The sequence below is a fragment of the Melospiza melodia genome, chromosome W (assembly GCF_035770615.1).
Source record: "Melospiza melodia melodia isolate bMelMel2 chromosome W, bMelMel2.pri, whole genome shotgun sequence".
NCBI classification, from domain to species: Eukaryota; Metazoa; Chordata; class Aves; order Passeriformes; family Passerellidae; genus Melospiza; species Melospiza melodia.
The window spans coordinates 5,217,396-5,242,327 of record NC_086225.1 but is presented as its reverse complement, the minus strand read 5'-3'; the positions used below and the strand labels follow the sequence as shown (position 1 = coordinate 5,242,327).

The window sequence follows — 24,932 nt, the reverse complement described above, 5'->3', positions numbered from 1 at the left end:
CGGCCAAAGCCTCCTGCACTTTTTGGAGGGTGGTTTTTGCCTCTGGGGTCAGTGTCGCAGACATTTCTTCACAGAAATCCTTTCTTTCGGATTTCTGCGTCTTCTGGAGGCCAGAGGCCTCGGAAGACAAGGTAAACAATTATTATCAGCTGCTGTGGAATGTAATGGGACGCACCTTGATCAGCTCATTTTCTTTGTTTATAATTAAGGGCCAATCACAAAGTGTAAGCCAGGGACTCAGTCCTTGGACACAACTTTGTTATAGATTCTTTCTATCTATTCTTAGCCTGGCCTAGCTGCTCTGTAAACCTCTCTCCATATTCTATTAGTATAGTCTTAATGTATTATATATAATATCTTAATAAATCAGCCTTCTGATTCAAGAAACAAGATTCACCGTCTATCTCTCACCAGCTGCGACCCACTCAGGCGCAGTAATAGGTCAGCTCCCTGGGAGAGGCTAGCTCTCTCTCTTCCTTCAGTAAATTAAGAAGGGGAGCTAGGTCCCTGTTAGTGAGACCTAGCCAAGGCCTGACCCAGTTCAAAGACCCACACAAGGAATGGAGATCTGCCAGGGTTTTGGGATCAGTCTTCATTTCCAATTTTTGTGGAACAATGGTCTGTGCAGTGATTTGCAAGCCCAGGTAATTCCAAGGTGGCATTCTCTGAACCTTGTCTTCCTGCAGTTGGAATCCAGCAGAGGTTAAAGCTTTAACCACTAGGTCAAGTGTGTCTTGGAGTATTATGTCATCAGGGACACACACAAGCACATCATCCATGTAGTGTAGGATGATTGCCTCCTTTTTCTGGGCGTGCACTGGGGACAGCAATGAAGCCACGTACCCCTGGCAGATGGATGGACTGCATTTCATCCCCTGAGGAAATACTTTCCAGTGGTAGCGCTTCATTGGGGCTTTTCGGTTGGTGGTGGGAACTGAGAAGGCAAACCGTGGTGCATCCTCCGGGTGTAGGAGAATATGGAAGAAACAGTCCTTGATGTCTAGGACAGCCAATTACCAATTTAGGGGGAGCATTGTTGGGGCGGGCATCCCTGGTTGGAGAGACCCCATGTCCACAATTCTTTTGTTTATTTCTCTTAAATCAGGAAGGAGCAGCCACTTATCCTTCCCTGGCTTTTTTATTACAAAGACCGGGGAATTCCAGCAGCTAGATGTCTCTTCAATGTGTCCTTTAGCCAATTGTTCTGCTACAAGCTCCTCAAGCGCCGCTATCTTTTCATTACTTAGGGGCCACTGTTTTACCCAGACTGGGTCATCTTTCAGCCATGCTAACTTGTGGGCGGGGCGCTCTACAGTGGCCGCTATTAAAAATCCTGGGGTGTTTTAGGGATGACCAATTTGACCCCCCACTGGGACATGGTGTCTCTACCCCACAAGGGAGCTTTGTAATTAGTAACAAACGGACAGACACTGGCCAATTTTCCATCCGGTCCCTCAATTTGCACAATGCTCTTTGATATCTTTGCCAATGTGAATCCTCCTACACCTTGGATTTGACCAGCCACGGGTTGCAAATCCCAATGTGATGGCCACAACTTTTCAGGTATGATTGTCACATCTACCCCTGTGTCAAGCAACCCTTCCACGTGGAGGTGTTCTGTTCCATGCATTAGGTTGCATCCCATAATGGGTTTGTCCTCACCAACCACTTTTGCCCAGTATACACCTGGTGCCTTGTCATCTACTGAAATTTCTGCTGGAACAGGAATGGCCTGGGCGATGATTTGCCCCTTGGCCAAATAGAAGGGTGGCTGTGGACAGCGCGCCAGGAGAATGAGGTTAGGTATGTCCCCTTTGATGGTCATGGGAGCCACCTCAATCTCCATGGGTGTGTGTGCAGTGTCCCCAATAACAAAGAACTCACTGTCCAATCTTGTGCCATCTTTTATCAAGTTCTGCAAGTCCTCTGGCAGGTCCACTCCAATGACTGTCCACTGGGTAGACCTGAAAGCAAAAGCTTTGGCGGTCACAAGCTTGAAACACTTGTGAGACCACCAGATTTTATCCTGTAAATGGTTATTTTGTGTTCCCGCACCCTGCTTCCCTTCCTCCCCCTTTTCTGTTTTGAGGGAGGTTTCCCCTTCAGGGAAGCCTGCTGCATTTATGTCGTGGCGCCGGGCAGGTGGGGGCTGGCATCGGGGTTTTTTGGTGTGAAGGGTGTCTTTAGTTGCTGGTTTTGGGAGCAGTCCTGTGCAAAGTGTCCTGGCTTTTTGCATATGAAGCAAATGACATGTTGAAGTTGTTCTGGTGACATCTGTGGCCTCCTCACTCCAGGAGATACAGCTGCCACTGTCTCTGGGTCTGTTGGCATTCCTCTGCGCCATCTCTTTCACTATCTCCATCTGTGTCTTGGGGTCCCGTACTTGTCTCTCAACCTGTGCACGGAGTCGGTCGACAAACTGCAAGAAACTTTCTGAAGGAGACTGTTTAATGTCAAGGAAACTACCACTAGCTTCAGCAGTTGGTAGCTGGTTAAAAGCCTTATCTGCAGCGTTTAAAATCTTATCTAGAATGAATTTTGATAACACCCGAGCTTGGTCCTCAGGCTTAGCCCACTCCCCTTTGCCACACAGATGTTTGTAAGTAATGCTATTATTTTCTAAATCTTTGGCACCTTGAGGGGTTTGTTTAAGTTCTTTCACAAGATCCCTGAGAGATCTCTTCCAGGAGCTTTGCCATAGATCAAACTCTGACTGGGTAAGCAGGCACTGGAAAAGATCTATGATGTCAGCAGGAACAAATTCAAGGGATATTAATGTAGCTTTCATCATGCTTCTAAAAATTTCACTATTTCTCCCAAATTCCAACTGACTTTTACATAACTCACGCTTTGAGTGATATGAGAAGGGCTGGTAAGTTCTAGGACCCGTGTACTGAACAGGGGCCACCATGGGGATGACTTCTTCCTCCCTGATTTGGACCCTAGGCTTTCTCCCTTCAGCCCCACCCCCATGGGACCCGGCAGGGGGACCAGCCCCTCCTCCAGCCCCACTGCCTTGGGAACTGGGAAGGGGACCACCCCCTCCCTCCCCGGTGGCTTGGTAGCTGGGAGGAGGGATGTGCCCTCCTCCTGCCCCACCCCCATAACTGGGCAGGGGCCCACTCCCCCAGGCCTCAGCCCCACCCCCCCAACCCTTGGCCCCACCCTCGTGGGTCCCAGGCAAGGGGGCGTGGAGAGCAGGCAGGGGGGCGGGGCAACCATGGGATCCAAGGGCTGTCACGGACATGTTTTCATAAAGATCCTTTCTTTTAGGAATTTTCCTCTTCTGGGAAGCTGAGGCCCCAGAAATAGAATGTAAACAATATTTATCTGCTGATGTGGAATGCAATAGGTGTACCTGTGATTGGCTCATGTTCTATGTTTACAATTAAAGGCCAATGACAGGACCAAGCTCTCTGGAACAGATACACAGAGAGCTCTTTTGTTTTCAGATTCCTATTCTATTCTTAGCTTAGCAGCTTCTGAACTTTTCTCTCTATTCCTTTTAGTATAGTCATAATGTATCAGATATCATAAATTAATAAATCCAGCCTTCTGATCATGAAGCAAGATTCTCGTCTATCTCTCTCACCCTGAGGAATCCTCACAAGTCATGTAACATCTGGTGACCCGACTGAAGAGCAAATTTAATTTGATAAGACCAGAGGAGCAAATTGCTGCACTGGGTAAATCCTGTATGTGCAGCATTTGATGTTTGCTTTAGAAGTGACCACAGAAGTGGATTCAAGCCAGGAGCTGAAGAACTGAAGATCCTGATTTGGACAGAGTTCACAGCCAAGGCTGACCACAAGTGAACCTGAAAACACCTCCGGGAAGATGTTTGAAAAGAGCAGCAGAACCGTGGAGCTGGCCAGAGCATGCTGGACTCTTTCAAAAGGTACTGTTGGCTTTTCCCTTCCTGACGATTCAGCCCTGAGAAGTTTGTGGCTGTTCATATGGGGAATGCCTCCTTTAGAGGAAGAGGTTCATTTCTCTCCTTAAGAGGATAAACTTATTGCCCTCTGGCAAAAATGGAGTGAAGAGGATGGACTTTTCCTGTCAGAAACAGATCTCTATGAGTTCTTTCGATGGGCAAAGCTTTTTGAATTCTTTACTGATGTGCTATATGCTCTGGATGTTTTCGTGTGGGAGTGCATGGACTCCATTTTCCGATTCGTTTGGGGCCAGGGGTGCGACTTCCCTAGCATTTACCCAGCATTTAGAAAGCTCTTCCCAGTTTTGAAACGGAGAGCAGCTGTTTTTCCCTGGATTTCTAACTGCAATGGGCTAGCTCCGTTCCCCCCATCCCCAGCGGGAGAAGAGCCTTTGGAGGGGATGAGATGCTGCTTCCCAGCCCCCCCTGCTTCCCGGCGGCGGGGGGTGAAACTTCACCGCGTGAAGAAGTTTTTTTTACTCTTTCTCCGGAGCATGCTCAGATGGAGCAGTCCTTCTCCCCCCCTTCTCCCTCTCCGGGGGGATGGGAGGGGGCGGTGCCGCTGCAGCCAGCACTGTGGGCGCCGCCCCTGGAAGCCCGGCAGGCCCCTCCCCAGTCAGCCTCTCGGACCCCGCCCTGCTCAGACATGGGGGTGGTACCGGCCCCCGAGGCCCCCCTGCTTGCCGAGCCCCCGCGGCCGCCTCCAAGACCTGCGCTGCCTCCGCCTCTGCCAGCCTCTTGGGCCCCACCCCGCTCTGAGATGGGGGTGGTACCGGCCCCTGAGGTCCCGCCTGGCGGGCCGGCGCGGCTGCCTCTCCGGGCGATCCTGCCGCCGCCCCTCCCGGCTGTTTCAGTGCCGCCCCTCCCGGCTGTTTCGCAGCTGTCCGTGTGCGTTCCGCCAGCGACTGCATCTTCGTGGATGACCCCAGAGTCAGCGGCAGAAGACAGCGCCGACCCCACGCCTTGCTTGCTGCCGCTTTCAGAGCCAAGGGACAAAGCAGCGGCATGTTCCCACGCATCCCTGCTGCTTCCTGCAGCTGAGCCACTGTTGCTAGGCGACGAAGACGCGTCTGCAGCTTCCGGCTCAGCGGAGGAGGGCTCCTCCCCGGCTCCGGCCCCCCTGCCACTTGCGCCGCCCGCCCCAGCAGTTCTGCCGCCGTCAGAGACTCTGTTCTCCGTGTCTGCGTCAGAGGCTGCCCTGGAACCGGCGGCTTGTTTGAGCTTGGACCGTCCCGAGCCGGTTGCCTTTGCAGCAGCGGGCCCAGCAGCTGGTCTCTCCTTCCGTGGAGGGGAGGGCACTCGCCAGCTGACGGCGGGAGCAGCTTGTCTGCCTGCTTTCAAGATCAGCATTCTCGGCGGGTTGGGGGGTATTTTTTTGGGGATTGCCCCGTGGAGGTTGTAATCTCTGCCGCCCCCCTTGTGCCCTAGCAGTGGGGGGCAGGTGCGTCCCGAGAGTTCTGCCTTTGGACCCCAGCCCGGAGGGGGTGGAGATGCTGCCGTGAGGCAGATGGGAGACACACCTGATGCATTTGCATTGCAGAGGGAGAGGGCACAGCTGGAGGAGACCATGGCTTGTCTGCTGTGGGAAACAAACATTCCTAGATCCGAGATGAGGATTTTTGGGGCTGCTTCTATTCCCTCGCTGCTGGCATGGCTCAGTGGTTTTGGGGAAAGGGAGCGTCTTACCACCCGTGCTGCCATTGTACTGGCAGCAGGGTGCAGGCCTGTGGCAAGGCAGAGCCTGCTTAGTGGGTTTGGCCTGGGCTGTTGGGCTCAGGAAGTTTCTGGGCCAGGGCCACTGCCTGGCCTCCTGATGTCTCTGGGAGTTGTGGTTTCTCCTACCGGTCCTGGTCCCCCTTTGTGGGCCAGCTTTGGGGTTCCTGGTCCGTCATGGGCCAGGGCCCCCAGGGCCTTTCTTTCTCTGGCTCTGGCTGCTTTGCTGCTGCTCTTTTCGAAAAAAAAAAAAAATAAAATTAAAAATTAAATTAAAAAAGATTGAAAAGGCTGGCAGCAGCTCTGAAGCATTGAAGCACTGAAGAGCCAGAAAAGGACATTCCAAAAATTGTTCAAATAGTTTGAAATTGTTTGAAATTGTTTTATGACTGTCAATGGTTTTTGATAACTATTGATGGACTTTCCGCAGCAAGTCTGTTTCAGGACCAAAAAGGACTTTCAGATATGTCCAAGAAGAACATCTTCAGCCCATGGACTGTTCCCGAAACTCAGCTGCTTGGACTTGAATTTTCTTTGTGTTGTTTTTTGCATTTTCTTAGATTGTAAGATTGTTTTAGTGATTTGTTAGTATTGTATATTTTACAGGTGAAGAAATTTCCTGTTCATTTCACATCAGCATTTTTCTTTTTAATTTATACAATTTGGAAAGGTGAGATGTCACGGACATTTTTTCATAAAGATCCTTTCTTTTAGGAATTTTCCTCTTCTGGGAAGCTGAGGCCCCAGAAAGAGAATGTAAACAATAATTATCTGCTGATGTGGAATGCAATAGGTGCACCTGTGATTGGCTCATGTTCCATGTTTACAATTAAGGGCCAATCACAGGACCAAGCTCTCTGGAACAGATACATAGAGACGTCTCTTGTTTTCAGATTCTTATTCTAAGCTTAGCAGCTTCTGAACTTTTCTCTCTATTCCTTTTAGTATAGTCATAATGTATCATATATAATAAATTAATAAATCCAGCCTTCTGATTATGAAGCAAGATTCTCGTCTATCTCTCTCACCCTGAGGAACCCTCATAAGTCGTGTAACAAAGGGCGGGGCAACTGTGGGAACCAGGGGTGGGGTCACAGGATGATGCAATGGGGGGCGGGGACACAAAGGGAGGGGGAGGAGCATCCAAGGGAAGGAAGGGGTTGTCGGACTGGAAGGGGTTGAGGGAGGGGGCAGGTGTGCGAAAAGGATTGTGGGGAGAAGAAGGGTAAGTGGAAGGCTGAAACACGTGGCTGCTGCCATTTTGGGCATGGGGGGGTTAGAACATGGAAAAGGGGTAACAGGGATTAGGTTAGAGGGGTGCAGGGAAGATGCTCTGTCAGCCAGTGCACAGCTGCCGGGGCCAGGGTACTGGGAGAGAGGCAGAGGCTCAGGAGAGCATTGGCAGTCCCAGGTACCCCGGGATTGCCGAGAAATCTTGCTCGTCTCTCTCGGTTCAGGGGCAGAGGGTTTGGGAGGAGAGGTAGGGGAAGCTACAGGAGGGGAGAATTCATCTGGCTGTCCTTTCAAATCCCTCTTCAGGACTTCTTTCTGAATTACCAGGAACACAGGGAAAATTGAGAAACTGTCCCATCACCCTGCTCAGCTTTAGCTGTTAGTAAGGCCCCTATTTTATTCCAGGCAGAGACAGAGTTAACATTCTGCTGGGTAAACTGAGGGAAGTGAGAACATATCCAGTGAACAAGCCTTTATAAGACTGCTTTGGAGACTGTAAGGTTTCCACTACTTAGCGTTTCTAAAATTAGGTTATAAATGCTTCTCTGTGCCGCAGAAAACTTAGCACCCATGTTTGCTCTCTGCAGCACTCAAATCTACCTTCCTTTACAGCCAGAACAAACAAAACTGAAAGCACTGAGTCCACAGCTAATCCAGGAAAAACCGGGCAGCCTCCTCCCCCGCCCCCCCCCCCTCCGGGGAGAGACGAAACTGCTTGCGTAAGAGACTGCGCGGGTTTTAAAATGGCTAACAACAGCTGCTGGCACCCCCACCACCACGTGGCCGTCGCGTGGGGGGCTGGAGCTGGTCCGCGCCTCTCGGCGGGGTCTGCCGCTGCCCCGGCGCAACGCCAGCCGCAGACACTCTGCCGCCGCCCGCGCTGCTGCAGCGTCGGAAACCGCGCGCAGTCCCGGGTTCACCGCGGCTCCTGGGAGCCGTGCGGCGTGGGAGCGCGCCGCCGGAAACACACAACCCGCCAAACAGCGCAGAGGGACCAGCGGAGGGCCGGAGCCACCCCGCCCAGGCTGCCGTGCGGAGAAACGCAATCCCTTCAGGGCCGGATTTTTTCCCTGCACCGGGAGTGCACCCCCACCCTGTGAGGGCCCCCCCCCGGGTCCCACTAAGCCGTGCGGGTAATACTCACCCCACGCGGGGACGTGACTGGCTGGAACAGCTGAAATGAAATCCCTGTCCTGGAATCGGCCCGCTGTGGGTTCAGCAGGGTCCGGACTCTGCCTCCACGCCTTCTTTGCCGGCAAAAACGCGACGAAGAAGACAGGGGAAGGTGGAAGTCCAAAAGCTACTGTAATCCACGCATGAAATTACCAGCTACTTCGTGGCCGTCCTGGGAGACGAACACGTGGGCGCCACCTGCAGTATCTGTGGATCTCTGGGCTTATATGAGTCCAAACCCGGCTCATTCAGGACCCAAGCCCACACAGAACTGCATAACAGTCCGACACATTTCCTTTAATTTTAGTTAACAGAAAAGGTGGAGGTGTTGTATAGCACTAAATAGGAATTTAGTTACACTGGGTGTTGGGGAAAAACGTTATTGGGTCACGTGAATGGCATATTGCCCCCTTCACATGGGTTCCCCTCACATAACCTCCTGGTTCTGTATGCCTTGTGGTCTGTCCCACGGATGGTCCCTCCCCTCACCCCTCCCGGATGCTGCACTCTTGACTGGGTTAAAATCTGGCTGGATGGCCAGGCCCAGAGACTAGTGATGAATGGAGTTACATTCAGTTGGCGGCCAGTCACTAGTGGGGTTCCCCAAGGTTCAGTATTGGATGACACCTGCTTAATACCTTGATTGATGATCTGGACATGGAAATTGAGCATACTTTTGGTAAGTTCACAGACAACACTGAGTTGTGAAGGAATGTTGATCTGCTGAAGGGTGGGAAAGCTCTACGGACCTATCTGGACAGACTGGATCAATGGGTTGAGGCCAACTATATGAGGTTCAATAAAGCGAAGTGCCAGGTCCTGCACTTTGGTCACAACAACCCCAGGGGATGCGACAAGCTGGAGGCAGAGTGGCACAGTGGAAAAGGACCCGAGGATGCTGATTGACAACCAGCTGAACATGAGCCATCAGTTTGCCCAGGTGGCCAAGAAGACCAATGGCCTCCTGGCTTGTATAAGAACTAGTGTGTCCAGCAGGACTAGGGCAGTGATCATTCTTCTGGATTCAGCACTAGAGAGGCTGCAACGTGAATCCCATGTACAGTTTTGGGCCCCTCACTAAAAGAAAGACATTGAGGTGCTGCTGGATTGTGTCTAAAGAACAACAAAGCTGGTGAAGGGTCTAGACAACAAGTCTTATGAGGAGAGGCTGAGGGAACTGAGGTTGTTTAGTCTGGGAAAAATGAAGCTGAGGGTAGACCTCATTGTTCTCTACAACTATCTGAAAGGAGATTGGAGCAAGGTGGGTGTTGGACTATTTTCCAAAGTAACAAGTGGTAGGACAAGAGAAAACAGCCTCAAGTTGCACCATGGAAGGTTTAGGCTAGATATTAGGAAAAATTTCTTCACCAAAATGGTTGGCAGGTTTTGAAACTGGCTGCCCAGGTTAATACCTAAAGATTTTTAGCTTTTTATGTATTCTTCATGTTTTTTTAGCTTTACAGATTTTTAAGGTATGGTTTCAACTTCTAGTACTTTTCCAGCTCTCTTTCCCACAATGAACAAACTGTTATTGATGCATTCTTGGAATTCCATTTAGTCTTGTTTGTTTATTTAGCAAGGACATTTTATTTTGCATCATGTAATTGTAGACATAATAAAGGTAGAGCTAGGACATGGGGGAGAGCACCAATGGGGCAGAACCCAGGGAGGAGATTACCTAACCAACTACTCTTCTAATTGGACAATATTTGCTAGATATACTAATTACTTAATCTTATAAAATTGTACTAATCTAATTTGGGGCACAGTTTTTACCATATTATGCACCTGAAAGCTTTCAAGTAAAGGTTTGCTTTTATATTATAATTTTAACATTGTTTGGGAAGGTTTTGTTCTATTTCCAGGCATCAAGGGAACTGGTGGAGTCACCATCCCTGGAAGTGTTCAAGAAACAACTGGACATGGCACTTTCTGCTATGGTGATGTTTGGTCAAAGGTTGGACTTGATGATCTTGGAGGTCTTTTCCAACTTTACTGGTTCTATGATTCTATGATTACCTCCGTAATATATGCAAACTGTTTTCCTGTCAAATGGTTTCCTTACATTATAGTATTGTATATAACTTTAGATACAATCCAAAAGTTGGTTACAAGGTTAAATATTTTAAATAAGTTTCTCCGAAACACTGGAAGTTAAAAATAACTACAAATCAGGATTTTTCTTCATATTTTTTAATACTTTTCACTTTAAAATACTGGTTCAAAATTTGTGATTTTACCATGGAAGGACCAATTACTTTTTAATTTTTAAATATTTATAATTAGGAACATAAAGCTATTAGAGAACAAAGCAGTTATGCTCTATACACTCAAGGTATTGAAAAATATGATTCATTATTTCAATCTGTAGATGAATGGTGGCAATTCAAATACAGCGTAATCTGTACAACTTGACAAAAAATACAGATGGGCAATCTGATTAGTTAAAAGAGATTCTACACAACTTCACATCAGCCAGCTCAGCCCAATTAAGTAAAAGGTAATTTTTTTCCCAAGATGTATCAAATTTTTCACAGATAAATTTGTCAAAATAAGATTTTCAGGTTTTCAGGCAGGATAACAATGACCTTGTCTCATCCTCATTCCCAATACAAGTTCTACAAAATAATTTCCTTCACATCTAGATCAGCAACATTCAAATTCACCAAATGGACACAGATATTCAGAGAACAATAGGTGATGGATCAGAAAAATGTCTTCTCAGCCCTTCAAATTTGTTCAGCTTATGAATACAGACATTCTAGAATCATGGGCTGCTTCTGCAAGGACCACAGCTGTATAAATACTAAAGATCCTTTAACAAGAAGAAGAGAACTCAGAATGCACAGATATGTGGCAGTGACTGGAAAGAGGGTTAGGCTCAAAAGACAAGGGGAACTTCAAATGTGAAAGATCCCTTCTAGAAGAAAAGACCTAATGGCTACTTGCTCATGGACAATCTGAGATGCTGATAGCTGCGTTTTAAAACTTGTTTTTAAAGCAGTCAATAATTAACACCTATTTCTCAATTTTGCAACTCCTTCCATATTCTTTAAGACTTACAACTCTGATTGGGCAGGGCCAGCTGTAGTGAAGTACCAGTGCTTTTATTTAAAAGCAAAATATTATTTACAATTAGTATCTGTAGTTTAATTTTATTTACAGAATTGCAAAAGTACATCATATTTTGTGCAAATGCAACTAATGATATAAGAATTTGTCCTGGTTTAGGGCAAATTTGTTAAAGAATCTGCAAAGGAGGGCCCCTTCAGAAAGCAAACCCACACGGCCCCTCCCCCCAACTGGTTCGGGAAGAATTCCTCAGAGAGAGGTGGAAAGAACCTGTTTATTTGACTGGCCCAGCACCCCCCAGCACACAAAATGAACAATACCAGATGACACCGCTCTGAGAAAGATGACAAAATCAGAAAGTCTCTTTCGGGGGTGGTTGCTCTGTTCTCAGTCCCTCCGGCGCTGGGCAGCTGCTGCAGCCAAACGGTGCGAACCCTCGGTGTTCCCAGGTCCCAGTCCGGAGCAGGTTCGAGATGGTTGAAGAAAAGGAGAAGAGAAACAGTCCAGGGAGGAATTTGGACTGTTTAGCTAAACTAGCTAATAAGCAGAAGCCAAAGCAGAGCAGAAGCAAGAGCAGAAAAGAGAGCAAGCAAAGCAGCAAGCTGAAAACAAGAAGCGAAAACAGCCCTATGTACTGCCCGTCTCTGTGTCCCTGATAAGAGAAACCCAAACAAAACTTCCACTCTTCAGAGCCGGTCTTAAAGGCACAGAACATATGAATGGGGATACAAGCATCATAATGTCACCCCAGGACAATATACTGGTTTGTAAACTTCCCATACCTTTGCAAAATTAGGTTATCCAATTAAATTAATGAACAGTTAGTTGCCTGTGTTCAACAACTACAAGAAAAGGCAAAAATGGAGTTAAGCTCTTTACATTTTGGACTTTTTTTTCCCTTTACATTCCCATCAGTAGCTATGGTGGAATTAACCACTGCTTGGTTGATTTTAAAATGAAGAAGTATATTTGAGATATATTTTTTAACATTACTACATAAAATGTTCACTAGTAATGTAGTAAACATACACCTTTTTATCTTATTTGCCTTACTAGCATTAACATATAGGCACTTTTATAGATATTCAAATTAATAAAATAACTCTGTAATAAGGCATATTCCATGTACACCATTTGAAAAAGGCAAATGAAAAGGAAAAAGTTATGGAACATTAAAGCTGCATGCATGTGTAATTGTGTGTTATGTATTATTTAATCTCAATAAAGAAAATTAACAAAGTATTTTTTCAACACTGTGCAGATCACATTTAATAATTCACCAAATCTTTATTAAATTGCTATTTTTTATTTATTTTCAGTTACCTACCATACTATAGCAAACAAGACTTTCAGTTTTCTTTTGAGAGAAAAAAATAAATCTGAATCTTTTTTCTTGAAATACACAGGTCAGTGAAACATCCAGCAGTCTCTGAAGAGTTTCCAGCTACAGGACATGGATAAAAGACCTCAAAATCAGTACTAGTCTGCCAGACACTTCTCTTAATGAGCATATCCAGAATCATAGGCAGGCAAATATCTGACAAATTATCATAGCAAATAGACAGAACTTTCCAATATGAACTATACATCGTAATAACTGATGAGTTTTTGACTGAGGCAAGTATCAGTGCAACTTATTTTCTATAATAACCTCATACCATGGCTTTATCAAGATGAGAAAAACACATGCAGGATCTGAAAATAACGTACTCATTCTAGGTTGGGAATGGTGTCTTATGTAGTCTAAATTACTTCAGTAAATATTATAGTGTACCTTCTCACAGCTTTGGGAAAGCCCCAGATATGCAAGAAAGCAGTCCACATTTATAATGATCAGATGACTTTAGGATTTCAGGCACTGTCTTGCCCTCTCATACAGAATCTTCCTAGAAATTTCTGGATCATGTTAATAGCAACATTTCTTTAGCACATATTGCATAACTAAAAAATCCAATAGAAACATACCTGGGAAAAAATAAAGCTTTTCAGACTCTTATTCCTTCAGAGCCAAAGATCTTCATAAGAGTAAGACAATAGAAAAGGCAAAGTCATAAGGATATTGACAGACCTCAATTATTACCTGACATTTTATGTAACAAGATGATTCATTATAGAAACAAATGGCAATGAACTATGATTATAACAAAAAAAAACCCTGTTAATAAGTCACTTAGGCTTTACTGAACTCCCTCCCCACCAAAATACTACAGATTTTTGTGCACATAAAGCACATAGAGTATGCTATACGTGCAATTGTCTTTTGTGCTTTTTAGACATGCACAAAAACTGCTCTAGTATCTTCGGAATGTTGACGGTGAAATTCTGCAAGTTGTTCAAAATTAAAGCAGTAACCCCTGTTGGTGATTCAAAGCTGTACACATTCTTCCTCTTCTAAAGCAATCAAAATAGCCATATGCATGTTATCAAAACATCTATTGATCATTACACACTGACTCATCAAAACATTTAGGGGACAGTTAGTATTAAATATTCAGCCTCATGGTAATGCAGTGCTTCTTTACTTCAGTATACAAACCCTAGAAATGATAAAAAGACTATAGATCCTTTGTTCCAACACTGAGTGCTCTATGCACTTATCGGTCACTTCAAGGTGGAATGCTCACCCAGTCTTGTTCTGATAACTGCAAAGACAAAACACAGTAGTGAAAATTTTGAACACTAATAGGAAAACCAGAACTTGTTAAACCCCTAAAATAGTATCAGCACTATTATCACATTTGAACTGCTGGCTAGTGGCAGCTATGTTTTAAATAATCCACCTACACTAGTTCTTTAACAATATACAATTAAAAATGAGAGTCATTACTGGGCTACCTCTTACAGAAGGATTAAACTACTAGGACTTTTGGAGTCTGACAATAAACAGAATCGAAAAAGAGAGGTAGCCTATGGCATACATAGAAAAATGATAAAACCACATTTTCAGAGAATCATAGAATATAGGAGTTGGAAGGCACCCACAAGGAACATCGAGTCCAACTCCTGACTCTGCACAAGACAGCCCCAAGAAGCACACCATGTGCCTGAGAGTATCGTCCAAATGCTTCTTGAACTCAGACAGGCTTGGTGCTGTGACCACTTCCCTGAGGAGCCTGTTCCAGTGTCCAACCACCCTCTGAGCAAAGAACCTTTTCCTTATATCCAAGCTACATATCCCCTGACTCAGCTTCATGTCATTCCCTCGGGTCCTATGACTGGCCACCACAGAAAAGAGATCAGTTGCCAGCCTGCCTGCCTGCTTCTGCTCATGAGGAAGTTGTAGACTGCAATAAGGTCTCCCCTCAATCACCTCTTCTCCAGACCGAACAAACCAAATGACCTCAGCTACTCCTCATATGGCTTCTGCTCAAGGCCCTTCACCATCTTCATGGCCCTCCTTTGGATTCTCTCCAATGGCTTTATTTGCTTATTGTATTGAGGTGTCCAAAACTGCACACAGGACTTGAGGTGAGGCTGCACCAGTGTAGAGCAGAGTGGGGCAATCACCTCCCTTGACCAGTTCATGATGCTGAACTTAGTCACCCCAGCACCTGGTTGAGTCTTATGACTGCCAGGGCACACTCCTGACTCCTATTCAACTTGCCGTGAACCCAAACGCACAGATCTCTTCCCAGGGGCTGCCCTCCAGCCTCTTGTTCCCTAGTCTGTATGTACATCCAGGGTTGTCCCATTCCAGATACAGAATCAGTCACTTGCCTTTGTTAAACTTCAAATGATTGGCTTCTCCCAATTTAGTGTCATCAGAAAACTTACTTAGTATCTTTTCGAGTCCTGTGTCCGAGTAATTTATGAAGATGTTGAAGAGAACTGGCCCTAAAATGAAGCCCTGAGCTTTAAAATGTAGCTTTACTGAAATCCCAGAAGATTACATTAACTAGCTTCCCTTGATCAACTAGGTGGGCTACCTTGTCATAAAAGGAAATTAAGTTTGTCAAACTGGACTTTCCCCTCATGAAGCCATGCTGGCTGTGATCAGTGATTGTGTTGTCCTTCGGGTGTTTTTCAATAACTCCCAGAATAGTCTTCATAATTTTACCTGGCATTGAAGTGAGACCGACAGGTCTGTACTTACCAGGACCAACCCTCTTGTGCTTCTTGAAAATTGGGATAATGTTACCGAGCATCCAGTCAACTGGGACCTCTCCAGATTCCCAAGACCATTGAGAAATCATTGAGAGTGGCCTCACGATGACATTAGCCAACTCTTTGAGCATTTTTGGATGAATCTCATCAGGTCCCATAGACTTATAGGAATCCAGCTGGAGCAGCACATCCTGCACAATTTCACTATTGACTGGGAGTTTGTCATTCTCGCAGCTGTGATCCTCTAGCTCAGGGCTCTGGGGGTCCCAGAGGCCATCATTGGTATTGATGAGAGAGGTGAAGAAAGCAGTAAATGTCTCTGCTTCATCTGCGTGCCTGTTTGTGAGGTGACTGAATTCAAGCCACAGACCAATGTTATCTCTGATTCTCCTTTTGCTGTTAACATATTAAAAAGCCCTTTTTGCTGTCCTTCACAGTGTTGGTCATCTTGAACCCTAATGGTGCTTTGTCCACACAAATTTTCTCCCTACAGTGGTGAGCAGTATCTCTGTAGTCCTCCCATGTCACCTGACCTTGCTTCTGATGTCCATACACCTTCTTTTTTTGCTTATCTCCAAAAGAAGATCCCTGTTCAGCCAAGTCAGCCTTCTGCCTCATCTGCTTGACTTCTGACATTTGGCAGTTGCCTGCTCCTGTGCCCTTAGATGGTGTTTAAAAAGTGATGAGCACTGATGGACCGCAGCACCTTCAAAAGCATTTTCCCAGGGAACCTTACTCACTAGTTCCCTGAACAACCTGAAGTCTGCTCTCCTCATTTCCAGGGTTGAAGCTTTGCTGACACTTTTTCTTCTGTCAACAGAGATTTTAAACTCGATCGCTTCGTTGTCACTGTGGTCAAGACAGCCACCAATCTCCCCTCACAAGACCATCTCTGTTAACAAGCAACAAATCAAGGAGGGCATCTTTCCTAGTCAGCTCCCTTAGCACCTGTACCACAAAGTTGTCATCCAGGTGTTTTAGGGATCTCCTGGACTTGCTTGTACCAGCTGTGTGGTTAACATCTGGCAAGTTGAAGTCTCCCATAAGGACAAGGGTGGTTGACTTAGAAGTGTCCCTTAGTTCCTTAAAGAATAATTTATCAGTGTCATCATCCTTGCTGGGTAGCCTTCATGCTTTATTTGTTTTTCCCTTGACCCTTACCCCAAGAGTCTCAGCTGTGTCACTGCCAACTGTGAGCTCCATACCTTCCAGCCCCTCCGTTACATACAATGCCACCCCCGCCAAAGCGCCTGCCCTGCCTCTCCGTCCTGAGTGCCTGCAACCGCCTACATGTATTAAATCCGAGCACTGAATTTATTCTAGAAAGAGATTTCTAGATCACATACTTCTGTTTGGCCTTAAATATATAAAATACTGAATCAAGAATAAAAAAATGAATGCATACCTGCTAATGCTAGAATAAAATAGGGTTTCCTGCCGTTTTCTCTTGCACATATGATGTAAAACGCTTTAAGAATTTTGGATATTCTCTTTTTGCCACTGCCCGTAACACTGATGCTGGTGCCCATCCTCCTGGGTTCACTAGAAGTAGACAGTAAGCCAATCATTGAAATACAACAAATCTGCTAAAAGCTAGAAAAGAAAATTTAAGTTTGTATTCCTGTAATTCTTTCTGAAGTAGCAGGAAAGGATAATGAGCAGAAGTTAAACCCTTTCAGCTTGTATAGCAGTGCTTTCTACTCTTATTACTCTAATTTAGTCCAGTTCTACAGTGCTACTATTTAGAAAATATTAAACATGGTGTGTTTGCTTTGAGAAGTGCCCAAATGAAAGACGATATTCTTTAAATACTTCCAAAAAACAATGGAAAGACAGACTCAAGCTACTTCTAATTTCAATGAAAATACAAGTCAAGCCTTAACTTTTCAATAACTGCTGCATTTGCCTGCAGAGTTGCTACATAGCCAATGTCTTACAAATTATTTTTAAAGCACTTCAAGCAGAATTTGCTCTGATTATAAAATATGCTTAAATTCACTGGTTAAATACTTTGCTGAAAAAGATGCCACTTCCCATATAATCACAGTTCAGAATTTGTCAATGAAGATCTATATTTTAAATAATTGTGAAACTTCTAAACAAGAAACAAAGGAGCTTACCCCAGAGTTTAACATAATACAGCATTATTCGTACAGGATTCAATATAAGTTGTATCACTCCTATATGGCCAAGATTTACTGAATGCAATTTCAGATTGTGATTATTTAACAAGCTATGTAATAGGTGGTCAAAAATAATAAGCAGGTGAGATACTCGAAGTATTTTGCAGCTACAGGAGAGGAGATAATAAGTATGAGGTTCCAATACTATAATATACTGCTGAATACTGGGGACAGTAAACATACAGTTTGGTTTTGCTAACTTTGCATTCAAAAACAAAGATTCTGTCAGTTAAAAAAAAAGAAGTAGACTACATTATACTGTAGTTTGCAAGCATCCTTTCACAAACATGAATTGTGCAAAAAAAACCTGATAGAAATGCATGAATAAAACCCCCAGATTATTACTAAAACTTAAAGCTCATGCCAAGTCATGCCAATTGCAGACATTTCTTCTGCCTACTCCCCCCTTCACCCCAAGGTTCTGTACTTAGGACTGAGCTACACATGACTTTCATTTATTGCTTTCAAAATGCAACACAATGAAAGATCCCATTCACTGATTGATGTAGCACATGAATTTGAGTACTTTTGACCATGAAGACCAGAAGTGTGATCCTATACATAAATTTAACAGAAAACTGCATCAACATTTTTGTTCCTCAGTATTCAGCTCCCAAGAATTAACATATATAATTAATGTCATACTGAACAATTTTAGACTTACCATTAGCTACATATGTAATCTTGCATAGGATATTGTCCCTGCTTATTTCCTTGTTCCCCTCTGGCGGGCTTACTAAAGTCTGACAAATCATAGCAATATTTATTTTGGCACGGACACAACGATTGTTCATCTATCCAAAAAAAAAAAAAACACTTGTAAACTTCAAACTAGGTTTATTTCAGCATATTCGAATGCTAACATTTTAATTTAGTATAAAGTCTAAGGTAGTCCAAAAGTTATGTTTCTGGGAGTTTGCCTTCTAGCACTACATGGATGTGACATGAATGTGAATGAAATTAAAGGTACATGGTGAGTAGGGAAAGGGTTAAACTGAAATGCCTGAAACTCAAGTTTCTGCTTGCTTAATACAGTGAATTATTTCAATTATTGTGACAAGTAAGGAAACATCTAATGAATAATGCATCAGTGTTTACAAATATCAGTTCGTAACTTTTCCCTTGTAAGCAGGCAATGGCATAGTATTCAGCACAGAAACACTACAGAGAAAACAATCATTGCTACTGTCTGACAGAACCAAGGCAGAACTGTGTATGCTGTAGGTTTAACAGATTCCATATCTAGTTATACAAGCCTATCCCCATGTCGGGCAATATTGAAGAGTTATTTATTCAATTCCATATGAAGGAACCTCAATTCTTAAAAAAGTTTTCACCAGAAATTTTGCTTCCATTTTTCTGCAACACCTTAGATCTGCCAACTGTTGAGATAAGGTGAGAAAGTTTTTGGCTCAGAATGCTTTCATCGGGTCATTGTATCATCTGGTATAAACAAAATGTATTTTTGAATATGCCCCCTATCTCCCTCCCCTCCCCCCAGTATTGCAAGAGAATCACAACACATAATAGAAAAATGGCATCTCTGAAGCAGAACATGATAGAATGAAAATAATACTTACAGGAGCACTGTCATGTTCCACAGAGAAATTGCAAACAATCCATGTTTCAGGATCATTTTCACTGAATGCTGGTATTTTTCTGATGGCAGACAAATACAGCACATCCCTTTGAGAAGCCGGCCACACTCTCTGCAGAGAAACACCTGAATATAAGCTTTTCCAGTTTTGCAAATTAAGTATTTACTATCCTTACATAAAGGAAAAACACAAACAAGGCAAAACAGGTCAGTTATGTTATTTAAGTAAAAAAGTTCATTCAAGTTAGTAATTTCATGCAGTTTTGAAAACTCAAGCAGAGCACAGGTGTTGTACAGATGTATAACAGGTTATATGGCTATACTTAATTTTAAAAATTTAATGTGAAAGTTTAAGACCTTTGAAAGGCAGGGAGCCAAGTTGCAATGACTTTCAGTAGACAACCAAGAAGAGGCACTTCCTCTCCTGTTCTCTCAATCTCAGGTTTACATTGTAATTAATACTTGTAAGCTACAAACTGAACTAGTGGTTAAGTAAAAATAGAAGCATCTACAGTTATTTATGTCTCCATAAATATGGTGAGAGAGAGAGCACAAGAAATACCTCTAACAAATATTATTTAAACAAGTTACTACTTTAATGAAGTAGATGTGGTAAATTGGTATTATCTAAGAGAATGCTTCAGAAGCAAAGTGTCATAAAATACAGCAAAACTGTACAGAAGCCATTTTCCCGACACTCAATATGGGCAAAAAGTCTAGCTTTTACCACAACACTATATAGTTCATACAACTGTGTTGTTCAAAAATCAGTCTGATGTTCCATCAGTTTTAAGATAACCACATTACCAGTTTTTAAAAAAATCGTTTCAATATATGAATATACTAATACTTAGAATCATGCAAGATTAAAGAAAAGAGTGTACACTTCATTCCAAATTTTTAGAACCTGTTAGATTATAGCTATTGGGTGTCACAGACATTTTTTCATAGAAATCCTGTCTTTGGGATTTGTTCATCTTCTGGGAAGCTGAGGCCCCAGAAAGAGAATGTAAACTATGATTATCAGCTGCTGTGGAATGCAATAGGGTGCACCTAGTGCCATAGTGATTGGCTCATGTTCCATGTGTACAATTAAGGGCCAATCACAGGGCAAGCTCTCTGGAACACAGTGACAGAGAACTCTCTTGTTTTTAGATTCTATTCTATTCTTAGCTTAGCAGCCTCTGCAACTTCTCTCTATATTCCTTTTAGTATAGTTATAATGTATTATATATCATATATCAATAAATCCTATCATATATCAATAAATCCAGCCTTCTGATCATGAACCAAGATTCTCGTCTCTCTCTCACCCTGAAGACCTTCTTCAGGCCGCTGTAATAATTGGGTTATAAGTCAAATGAACATTTTAGTAAAGCTAAATCAGAGCTAGTTGGGGTGAAAACCATAATGAAGTTAAAAGAACAAATGTACCAGGAATTATAAGACCTCATAATGCAAATGCAGAATGTCAACTAATTCTGGTCAACAATAATTTGCATTATTGCAACAAAATGTATGATACAGGGGTAGGGGTTTCTTCTTTGTATTCACTGCCAATTTATTGCTTCAGTTTTCATGAGATGAACCTTGCCTTGCTGCCAGTGATATACTTTAGAGATTAAAAACAGTGCTCATTTGTTATTTACAAACTATATCAGATAGATACACAAACAAGTATGCTATCAAGCCAAGTTTGAAAAATTTACAAAATTGCAGTTCAATAGAGAAATTGTTCTAAACTGTTGTTCTGGATAATATTTTAAATTGTTAAGATGGTACAGTATTTCAGAATAGATTAGAACACATATAGTCCAGATTGTCTCACTAAGGTTTGTATACAGGCAAAGTGTTATTACCTTATGCATCTGATAAATGATGATGGCATTATCAGCTAGATTTTCCACAACATGGAAATGTTCAATTGTTGCTAAGGGGAGGGGAAATAAAAATCCATCAGTAAACAAGCACAGATATTAGGTCAATGCTATAAACTACATGCTTGCTGATAAACATGCAAAGATTAAGAAGGGATTCCTTACTTTCCCAGTCATTACGAACATCAACATTCCAGAAGTAGTGGCAAACTTCATGCCCTGTTACCCCTTTAACAGCGTGTGTTGCTTTCAAAGGATCTAACACTATTCCATTCTCTTCCACCTCTCTTCTGTACACCTGTGGTCAAACACAAAGACAGAAATGAAGAGAAATGGCCAACACTGCCCATGTTTTTATACTAATTTCATCAGCTTTGATAAAAACTTACACAGAACACTAACAAAAGAATAATTTGCCATGTCAGTGTTCTATGGTAACTACCAATGCAGATATTTTGGAAAAGCAGATCACATGAAAACACCACTATTTTGAAAAATCTCAACTCCAAAAATGGTTAATAGTACAGAATATGCTCAGTTGGAAGGCACCCACATGGAACATCGAGTCCAACTCCTGACTCTGCACAAGACAGCCCCAAGAAGCACACCATGTGCCTGAGAGTATCGTCCAAATGCTTCTTGAACTCAGACAGGCTTGGTGCTGTGACCACTTCCCTGAGGAGCCTGTTCCAGTGTCCAACCACCCTCTGAGCAAAGAACCTTTTCCTTATATCCAAGCTACATATCCCCTGACTCAGCTTCATGTCATTCCCTCGGGTCCTATGACTGGCCACCACAGAAAAGAGATCAGTTGCCAGCCTGCCTGCCTGCTTCTGCTCATGAGGAAGTTGTAGACTGCAATAAGGTCTCCCCTCAATCACCTCTTCTCCAGACCGAACAAACCAAATGACCTCAGCTACTCCTCATATGGCTTCTGCTCAAGGCCCTTCACCATCTTCATGGCCCTCCTTTGGATTCTCTCCAATGGCTTTATTTGCTTATTGTATTGAGGTGTCCAAAACTGCACACAGGACTTGAGGTGAGGCTGCACCAGTGTAGAGCAGAGTGGGGCAATCACCTCCCTTGACCAGTTCATGATGCTGAACTTAGTCACCCCAGCACCTGGTTGAGTCTTATGACTGCCAGGGCACACTCCTGACTCCTATTCAACTTGCCGTGAACCCAAACGCACAGATCTCTTCCCAGGGGCTGCCCTCCAGCCTCTTGTTCCCTAGTCTGTATGTACATCCAGGGTTGTCCCATTCCAGATACAGAATCAGTCACTTGCCTTTGTTAAACTTCAAATGATTGGCTTCTCCCAATTTAGTGTCATCAGAAAACTTACTTAGTATCTTTTCGAGTCCTGTGTCCGAGTAATTTATGAAGATGTTGAAGAGAACTGGCCCTAAAATGAAGCCCTGAGCTTTAAAATGTAGCTTTACTGAAATCCCAGAAGATTACATTAACTAGCTTCCCTTGATCAACTAGGTGGGCTACCTTGTCATAAAAGGAAATTAAGTTTGTCAAACTGGACTTTCCCCTCATGAAGCCATGCTGGCTGTGATCAGTGATTGTGTTGTCCTTCGGGTGTTTTTCAATAACTCCCAGAATAGTCTTCATAATTTTACCTGGCATTGAAGTGAGACCGACAGGTCTGTACTTACCAGGACCAACCCAACCCTCTTGTGCTTCTTGAAAATTGGGATAATGTTACCGAGCATCCAGTCAACTGGGACCTCTCCAGATTCCCAAGACCATTGAGAAATCATTGAGAGTGGCCTCACGATGACATTAGCCAACTCTTTGAGCATTTTTGGATGAATCTCATCAGGTCCCATAGACTTATAGGAATCCAGCTGGAGCAGCACATCCTGCACAATTTCACTATTGACTGGGAGTTTGTCATTCTCGCAGCTGTGATCCTCTAGCTCAGGGCTCTGGGGGTCCCAGAGGCCATCATTGGTATTGATGAGAGAGGTGAAGAAAGCAGTAAATGTCTCTGCTTCATCTGCGTGCCTGTTTGTGAGGTGACTGAATTCAAGCCACAGACCAATGTTATCTCTGATTCTCCTTTTGCTGTTAACATATTAAAAAGCCCTTTTTGCTGTCCTTCACAGTGTTGGTCATCTTGAACCCTAATGGTGCTTTGTCCACACAAATTTTCTCCCTACAGTGGTGAGCAGTATCTCTGTAGTCCTCCCATGTCACCTGACCTTGCTTCTGATGTCCATACACCTTCTTTTTTTGCTTATCTCCAAAAGAAGATCCCTGTTCAGCCAAGTCAGCCTTCTGCCTCATCTGCTTGACTTCTGACATTTGGCAGTTGCCTGCTCCTGTGCCCTTAGATGGTGTTTAAAAAGTGATGAGCACTGATGGACCGCAGCACCTTCAAAAGCATTTTCCCAGGGAACCTTACTCACTAGTTCCCTGAACAACCTGAAGTCTGCTCTCCTCATTTCCAGGGTTGAAGCTTTGCTGACACTTTTTCTTCTGTCAACAGAGATTTTAAACTCGATCGCTTCGTTGTCACTGTGGTCAAGACAGCCACCAATCTCCCCTCACAAGACCATCTCTGTTAACAAGCAACAAATCAAGGAGGGCATCTTTCCTAGTCAGCTCCCTTAGCACCTGTACCACAAAGTTGTCATCCAGGTGTTTTAGGGATCTCCTGGACTTGCTTGTACCAGCTGTGTGGTTAACATCTGGCAAGTTGAAGTCTCCCATAAGGACAAGGGTGGTTGACTTAGAAGTGTCCCTTAGTTCCTTAAAGAATAATTTATCAGTGTCATCATCCTTGCTGGGTAGCCTTCATGCTTTATTTGTTTTTCCCTTGACCCTTACCCCAAGAGTCTCAGCTGTGTCACTGCCAACTGTGAGCTCCATACCTTCCAGCCCCTCCGTTACATACAATGCCACCCCCGCCAAAGCGCCTGCCCTGCCTCTCCGTCCTGAATTAATCTACTTTATTTATCACTATACACAAGAATGTGTACAAGCACAGTAGAGTAGCCTACAGTAACTTGGTACCAAATAAAATTTTCATACATTGAATTTTCATGTTGTCTTTTGACACTGGCAAAATGCCAGGCACCCAGGAAATCTTTCCACTCACTCTCTTTTGCTTTGAACTGGGCAGTGGAGAGGGAAAAATAATTAATAAAAGGCTCATGAGTTGAGATGATGATTGGGAGAAAAAATTCCCAGGGCAAAACACTTTCAAATTTAAAGGTCTAAGGTACATTTATTATTAACATTGTCAGAGGAGGATAATGAGAAGTAAAATACGCATTTGCAACACTTTTTTTCCCTCACAGCCCTCCCTCTTTCCCACCAACCGCACAGGGAGACAGGGCGTGGGGGTTTTCTTCAGTTCGTCACCCGAGATCTTTTTCTGTTCGCTCAGGTTGGAGAGTCTTTCCCCTGCTGTGCCGTGGGGTCCCTCCCACAGGAGACAGTTTCTGTGAACTTCTCCAGCATGGCTCCAATCTCACAAGCAGCAGTCCTCCAAAAATTGCTGCAATGTGAGTCCTTCCCATGGAGAAACAGTCTTTCTGAAACTGCTGCGGCATGGGTCACTTGTCCATGGGGTGCAGTCTTCTAAGGATAGGCTGCTCTAGTTTGGAAGCAAGGGCCCTCTGTCTCTTTATCTCTGGGAGCAGAGGCCCTCTAGGTATTTGGGTCTCTCACTGGAACACAGCTTTCTCTTGCATCCACCAGCTCTGGTGTGAGTACTTCTCTCACAGACTGCAGTGGATCTCTGCACCCCCCATGGACTTCATGGGCTGCAGGGGAATAGCTTATTTACCATAGTCCTCACCAGGACCTGCAGAGGAATCTCAGCTCTGGCGCTTGGAGTACCTCCTCTCCCTCTTTTTCCACTGACCTTTGTGCCACCATGATGTTCTCCCTCACATGTCTTCACTTCCTCCTCTTCTCTGACTAGAAGAAAACTGCTGCATGTAGGTATTATTGCCAACAAGTTCCACCAATTCAAAGATTAGTGCAGGATCCTGCAGGTCCTACATCGCGGAGTTGTTCGCCATGTT

General features: G+C 44.0%; 1 protein-coding gene across 2 annotated transcripts in view; it reads right to left on the bottom strand.

Moving 5' to 3' along the window:
* Positions 1-16,643: 16,643 nt before the first annotated feature.
* LOC134431476 (ceramide transfer protein-like) overlaps positions 16,644-24,932 on the bottom strand; it is a 242,302-nt gene continuing 234,013 nt past the window's right edge. For both annotated transcript variants that reach the window (XM_063179489.1, XM_063179488.1), the window contains 5 exons: positions 21,052-21,184; positions 20,869-20,939; positions 18,993-19,121; positions 18,077-18,206; positions 16,644-16,771 (listed from right to left, as the gene is read on the bottom strand). In XM_063179489.1, coding sequence (XP_063035559.1) covers positions 16,644-16,771; positions 18,077-18,206; positions 18,993-19,121; positions 20,869-20,939; positions 21,052-21,184 — 591 coding nt within the window. The remainder of the gene's footprint in view (positions 16,772-18,076; positions 18,207-18,992; positions 19,122-20,868; positions 20,940-21,051; positions 21,185-24,932) is intronic.